We start from the raw sequence: 7,891 nt of genomic DNA, 5'->3' as shown, positions 1-7,891 counted from the left end.
TGCGGTTATCTAAACCATTACTAATATGCCTCCTTGGATTTGATCCTTTACACTATTTCTTTTTTTTTTTTCCTTACATTTGCTTTTAGGCTTTTGATATTATTACATAACTACAAGTTTTTATGGTTTGAGAAGATTTAGATGATTTTGAAGGCTGGTAATGCTTAATTTCAATGAAAATTGCAGATATTTATGAAAATTACCCTAATTTGGGCAATCTATATGGAAAGTTAATTCTGTTAAATTTAAACTTTATTAAGGCATTTTAAAATTTTTCAAGGGGTTAATTGACCCTTCTTATTTGATTATGGCTTAAATAACTATTGAGCCTTTTGCTAATTTTAGTTTATAAATAAGGCAAAAGACTTATTTTGACCCTTAAAATTTGGGTCAATAGTTACATAAGCTCTTAAACTTTTTAGGGGTCTGGATAAGCCTTTTACATTTTAAAAAGGATTAAATAAGTCTTTTAAATTTCAAAGGCAAAAGGCATATTTTGGCCTTAAAGTTATGCCAAATAGTCACATAAGTCCTTAAAGTATTTCAGAGTTCAATTAAACCCTTCAACTTTTAAAAAAGATCAAATAAATCTTTCAAATTTTTAAAATAGATCTAATATGTCTTTAGGACAAATAAACCCTTTAACTTTTAAAAATAGACACAAAAAAAAAACTATAATTTATCTCTAATATAAATTTAACTAAGGCCATGCGTCAAAATTTTCTATTGTATAAGGTCCTCATCAGCAATCCTGTATATCTGATTTGCAATATCATGTGTATATCTGCTGGATTCTGGAGCAAATTGATAAGTTATTTTTTAACAAGTAATTCAAGAAGCTTATCTATAAAAACTATAACAAAGGTGCTAAACCCATAAAGAGGCTTGTTAAATCATTCAGTAAAGAATAATTTATCAATCTGCTCTATGACGCAGTAGATACTTATTGGGATGCTACAAATTAGATAGACAATATTTCTAATGTGGATCCCGTGCACTAGAAGATCTTTATGCATGGTCATAGCTAGATTGATATTAAAAGCAAATTGTAGTTCATTCTTCTTTTCTTTTTTATCTATATTAAAAGTTAAAGAGCTTATTTCTCCACAAAATAGTAAAAGGAATTATTATATCTATTTTGAAATTTGAATGACTTATTTGATCTTTTTTAAAATTTGAAGGGTTTGCTTGGGCCTTGAAACACTTTAATGACATATATGACTATTGGCTTATAATTTAAGGGCCAAAATAGACCTCTTAACAATTTTAAAATATAATAAGCTCTTAACAAACAAATAAGCCCTTTACATTTTAAAAATAGACCAAATAAGCCCTTGCTCCTAGTTTATATCTTTTCTTTATGTTCTATCTCTTCTCTTTGTAACTAATTTCCTATGGTGATGTTTGCGACCACACGTTACTTGTTCACCTTCACATTCAAAAGGCTAAAACTTATCTTTTCTACACTTTACCTCTTTATTCTCCCTAAATCACTAGTTCATTAGTCTCTCCACATGTCCTCATTGCCCTCCTCTAATAATAGCCCATTCCCATCAACATAAGAAAGTGGCCTTCCAACCTCTCAAACCTAAAGAACACTGCTCAAAACCCAATTTGAAACCTGTACCCAAAATCTCAAACCTAGATTAGAAGCAAGCTATAGTTTAATAACTTTTGATCTATTTTTAAAAGTTAAGAGGTTTATTTGATCTATTATAAAAATTTGAAGGTTTATTTAACCATTAAGTGTTTATTTGATTTATTTTTAAAATTTAAAAGACTTTTTTTTTTTTTGCCTATACTTTAAGAGCCAAAAAATGTTTAAAGACTCAAGTGACTAATAGACAATTTAAGTACTTTTTAAAAAATTAAAAAATTAAAAAAAAAAGGCGAAATTCATCTCAAATAGTTTAATCGAAAAGAGAGAGATCATTAGAGCCGGAGGAAGAGGACGCAATATCTCCTGAAACGTTAACAAAGGTTAGCAAATTAATTAACTAAAATACAAGACACTTCACTCATCAACATTGATCTCTTCTATGGTTTCCTCTTTCTGCTGACGATGAAACTATTTAATGTTCTTGAGTTTCAGAGGGAAGCACACAAAGAAAAGGCTTCACTGGCCACCTTTGTAGAGCTGTGTCGTTGTGTAATCAACGAGAACTAGAGGATCTTGATTTCAATTGTAATTGAAAGAAGCAATCCAACTTTTGGGCAATCACTTTTCTCCAATTTCCATTCAAATTGTACTACAGGCATGGGTTGAATCCCTCAAGACAATAACATCAATTTTGGGTATTTCTTACTTCTGCTTGTTAATTTTCTTTATTTGGTTGTTTTTAATTTGCATGATTTCATGTAATAGTTGAGGTTTGAAAAGACTTTTAGGGGAGAATTCCCTCCCTCTTTTTGTAATTTTAGAGAAACCTTAACAACAATCACATATTAACATCCTTCAAATAATAGTGAAACTAAATTAGACATCAATCATACATAATTGTTTCAACCATGGAAAGCAAAAACTGAAAATCAATTACATATCATTCACACATCTGTTGGCATTTGTTTCAAATATGAAAGCAAAAAGTGAAAAACAAACATGAAAATCCACTAAAATGATTAATCAACGCCCAGTTTCAATTTCAAATGTAACGGATTTCTCTATACTATTTTCCTTAATTGTTAGGCTAGTGCTACCATTAGCAGAATCGTCAAACGGTTTTCCAAGCAAGCTTTCATATTCCTGTGCACACAAATTATCCTTCCCCCACAGATGTTTCTCAATTGAACACAAACCCTGTAATTCAATTGCTACTTCCTTCATTGTGGGTCGTTCCTCTCCCTTTACACTTAGACAACTCTTAGCTAACATCGCCACTGCCTTTAGCTGCTCAGTATTTTTGTTAGTCTGTAACTGATGATCAATAATTTCAAACAACTGATTCTTTTGAAGTGAAGTAACAAAATGCAAAGCTAAATTCCTCTCCTCTTCTAGTCTCGTGAAAGAAATCGCCCTTTTTCTTGTTAATAACTCCACAAGAACAACACCAAAGCTATAAACATCACTCTTCTCTGTCAATTGGCTCGTTTGCATGTACTCAGGATCCAAGTATCCCAGAGTGCCTTGCACAAGCGTGGTCAACTCTGATTTGTCTAAAGGGATTAACTTTGAAGCTCCAAAATCAGATACCTTTGCAGTATATTTGTCATCTAAAAGTATATTCGCAGACTTGATGTCACGATGAATGATGGGAATAGAAGCAGCAGAGTGCATGTAGGAAAGAGCATCTGCAACTTCTGTCGCTATCTTTAAACGAGTTTCCCATGGAATTAACTTGTCTACATTGTGTATATGATCAAAAAGAGTGCCATTTGTCACAAATTCATATACCAGCAATGGAACTGGAGTCTCTAAGCAACAACCCAAGAGTCTTACCACATTTCTGTGGTTGATTTGAGAGAGGATAGTCACTTCATTGATGAATCCTTCAACTTGGGTCTCATCCCCTTTTTTCGCCTTCTTAATAGCAACTGTCTGAATATCTGGTAGCGTTCCTTTGTACACTGTCCCTTGTCCCCCTTTACCTAGGATTCGACTTTCATGGAAGTTATTTGTTGCCTTTTTGAGCTCCTTTTCAGTAAGTATTTGGGCTGGTTTGATGGAGTTTCCTTCTTGATCAGAGAACTTTTGTTGCAATAAATAGCCACCATTTTCCTTGAAGTATTTTTCTCGGAGTTTAATAACTCTTCTTTTTCTGAATCCAAAATATAGCCAAGAAATTACCAAGAACAGAATCAGAAGGCCTATGATGATTCCTGTGAAGAAGATTTTTTGAAATATAGCAATGAATATGATATGAATAGTAGTTTCCTAATGTTTACGCTTTAAAGGAAAGACATTGTCTCACGTAAAAATGAAAAACATGCTTGATTTCACTCTCATTCTCTTAATTTATAAATACTCTTGGCAATTATTGAACTTTATTTGTATTTTAGAAGAACACAAGCAATGATGTCCTAATTGCTAGGATGGCATATATTTTATTTATAAAAATAGTACATAAGTGTATTGAATAGGATGAAGTAAGGAATAAATAAGAAGATAAAGATGTGGTAAAGAATGGTACCTTTGTTTTTTAATTTTCTTTAAGAGTTAAAAATTTTTAAAATTTTTAAACAAGGTAATTAATAATTTTTTGCCAGTTAAACAATCAAATATAACATACAATATATTCTTTGGCATGAAAATTTTTTAAATAAAATATATATCATATTAGTAATTTGAAAGTTTTGGCATATATCCTTATCGATTTGAATATAATAAAATAGTACAAAAAAGAATGAATATATAATTGATAACATTAAGATCATTAGTCATAATTATAAATTTAATCAAATATTTAAAAAATTTTTCATCATTAGAAAAAAAATGTGATTATATATATATATATATATATATATATATATATATATATATATATATATATATATGAGAGAGATTTGAAAGTAATTGTAGGGTAAATTATATAGACGGTAGTTTATAACAGTAACATATTTAAACTTTAATTTGTAATATAAAATCTCTAATTTTTAATTAAAGTAATAAAAAATTTTCATGGGATATTTAATAGTCAGTTTCTAAGTTATTTTTTATGACGAGACACTTATCATATTAATTTTTTTTTTCATTGTTAATTTGACATTAATCGAGAAAAAAAATTAATTTTATTCTCTATTTACTCAAAATTACGATAATTAAAATTACAATATTGACATATTAGTAACCCAGAATCTATTTACTTGAAACTATCACTCCTTAAAAATATAATTTTTCAATTTGATAAATGTCAAGCTAACTTAAATAACTAAAAAATCAGCTATTAAGTTTATAAGGGGTTTTATATTACTTAAATTAAATATTAGAGGGTTTTATTTTATAAATTAAAGTTTAAATATCTTATTGTTATATATCTCTAAGTTAATGTGCCGTCTATATAATTTACCAATTACGTAAGTAATTTACCTAAAATGATCATTAGTGGTAATCGATTTCGAGTGGCGGTGCAACGTTGTCCATCTTTTCTACCATCCCCGTGACTACCCTTCGGGCAAGAACATGTGTAATTTCCTTCTGTGTTCCGGCAAGAATTCTTTTCAATGCATTGATTAAGTTCAGGATACTCGCATTCATTAATATCTGGAGCAAAAAAAAAAAATTACAAAACTCAGTACAACATAAAAAGAAGTTAATATTATGCCAATCAATTCAATAAAAAACTTTGGAAAAAAAAAATTCTTATATGCATTAAAATATATATACAATTAATCAATAAAATGTAAATAAATCATAATTTTAAATAGGCCCTATAAATATAATACTCTACTGCTACTTGTACATACCCAGAAAAAAGAATTTACCACGAACTTCAAGTTTTCATTTTCCAACCTCAATTATTTTTATTGATTTTCATAGCTTGATTAATTCCAATTATATGTTTCATTCATGACCATTATTTCATATTCAAAAGCTTATCCATAATACCAACAAATATAGTTATAAGATAACGTACAAATGTTAAAAGATACTGCTGAAATGAAATATTTAAAAAAGAAAAACAAAATACTAAAAAAATCGAATACCTTGACAACCATCTGACAGATAGGGGTTTCCACGGTAACCCGACGAACAGTTGCAACGATATCCACCGACATTATCAGTTTCATAGCACTCACTATCCTCCTTACATGCATAAGTTTCCCTATTTTGCTGAGCTTCCTCACATGTAGCATTCCCAATACTCCACTCAAGAACCAGAGGGAATTCTCTTTGCAGATTCAACAGATCCAAAGAAGAGAAGTTATACGTACCCTCTTCTGCAACGAAAGCATAGGTACATCGATTGAAATCGGATACAAATGTGTGATTAAATACGCTGCTTGTCACAATCAGAAAATCTTTGACGCCGTTAGGGATGGATGATTGGCAACAACCTTTGCCCGAGCAAGAGCCATTTGTCAACTGAGTAATGTTGTCACACAGCCCGTAGCAAGAAGCAGTCTGATAATCAGATGCCGCAAGTACTGCAAAAGAGTCGCACCCCACCACGGTAAATTTGTTTGTGGTATTTGAAACTACGAAAGGGGAGAAGTTAAATGTTTTAACTTGGGTGTAATTTTGGTATCCTAAACATCCAGAGGTTATTGGGGATAAAACCCTGAGCTGCCCATCAATGGATATGTCTAGCACACTTGTGTTGTTTGCAGGTAAAACTGGTAGATTGGAATCATTACAGCTTATGAAGAAACTATCATCAAAGTAGCAATCTTTTTGCAGCCCAAATGGGTATGGGATGCCAACGTTTCCGCAACTGTTTAGGCAACCCGGCTTTGTTTGATACGTTGGCGGTGGCGATGCTACCATAACAAGCAGCAGTAAGAACCCAACTGCAAAGGCAGCTTGATGATAGAGCCCCATGACTTAAATTTTGTTATTGGAAAGGCAGTTAAGGAAATGTTTTCTCAACACTGCTTGGGTTATGAATTTTTAGAGCGACGAGATTTGCAGTCAACTATCTTCTATTATAATCAATTTCTCATTTGATAGGGTTAGTGTGAAAATGAGATATTTGTGGCACAAGTGCCAATATTGACTTAATGCAATGTGAAGCTCTCCCGTTTTCAACGTGCTTGAACATTCTCTGTATACGCAATAGTATCCTTATGATACCATTCAACAAAAGTATCCTTGAACATTCAACAAAAAATGTCAACGATTTCGGATTGTGGCTCTTAAGCCTTGAAATTTCTGCCAGAGAAATTGATTTTCATTTTCCTGATATCAAAAATTATACAAGGAAAAGATTTTATTCTTATTATTGGTCAAGGACCCCAAGTTTAATTATTATTGTTATTATTGTGAATTTTTATTTTAAAGGATTTATTTTAGTAGATGTTTTTAGATAAATATAAATTTCTTTTAAAAAAATAAAAAAAATAATTCCTATTTACATTCGGGTGTATATATTGATTCAGCTAAAAATTGACTCATCATTAAAATAATAGCTAATCATACTTATAAAGTATGGTAGATCCCATTGAAAAATGTAATTTTTTTTTTTATTGAGTAAATATATAATTTTTTTTATATATTCTAATATTGAAACGAAAATATATTTTGCACACTTAATTAATATATATTTTGAAAGTTAGGAAATTAATGATTAATGAAAATATTTTAAAATTTGAGTATTAATTTAAAATTTTCCTTAAAAATTGAGTAAATTATTTCAATCATGCTATGATACAAAAATAATGAAGTGGAGGAAATAGAAAATTTTCAAGTTGAAAATGATATATCTCTCATCTCTGGTCAGAGAGACTATTACCAAGCTATTCAACGTATGGAAAAGTGACACATTTTATGCAAAAATACAAAGTAGCATTATTGAGGGATTAGAATTATGATAGCTAGAGGCTTTAAGTATCTGTATGTTATCTAGCAAAATCTGTTGGAAATCTAAGTCTCATATGGGAATAAATAAAATTAAAGAGTAAATATAAGTAAATGAACTGTAATATTAATTTAATAAATTATTTTAATATATAAAATAATTTTAATTATTTATACAAGTTAATATTAAAATAAATTAATAAATTATATAATTAGACCCGTATTTCATTATTATTAGGTATCATTTGAATTCTAAAATTTAGATGTAAAATTTAGATTTTAAATATTTAATTTAAAATTTAAAAATTTTTTTATTTGGATAATGAAAAAAATTTTCATGAAAATACTTAGAAATTGTGATAGTATGTATACCTAATATATTTAATTATAGTTTAATAATTTAAAATACCAAGTAAAAGAAATTATTTTAAATCTTTTATT

At 29.5% G+C, this 7,891-nt stretch overlaps 1 protein-coding gene across 1 annotated transcript; it reads right to left on the bottom strand.

Moving 5' to 3' along the window:
- Positions 1–2,511: 2,511 nt before the first annotated feature.
- On the bottom strand, positions 2,512–6,566 carry LOC110655068 (wall-associated receptor kinase 2). The gene is made up of 3 exons (XM_021811244.2): positions 5,641–6,566; positions 5,024–5,197; positions 2,512–3,816 (listed from the first exon to the last, which is right to left on the bottom strand). The coding sequence occupies exons 1-3, from the start codon at positions 6,473–6,475 to the stop codon at positions 2,624–2,626; spliced, it is 2,202 nt and encodes a 733-aa protein (XP_021666936.2). The 5' UTR covers positions 6,476–6,566; the 3' UTR covers positions 2,512–2,623.
- Between the last annotated feature and the right edge of the window lie 1,325 nt (positions 6,567–7,891).

This window comes from Hevea brasiliensis, chromosome 16 (assembly GCF_030052815.1).
Source record: "Hevea brasiliensis isolate MT/VB/25A 57/8 chromosome 16, ASM3005281v1, whole genome shotgun sequence".
Taxonomy (NCBI): Eukaryota; Viridiplantae; Streptophyta; class Magnoliopsida; order Malpighiales; family Euphorbiaceae; genus Hevea; species Hevea brasiliensis.
The sequence above is the reverse complement of the archived record's forward strand: the minus strand, read 5'-3'. Positions and strand labels throughout refer to the sequence as shown.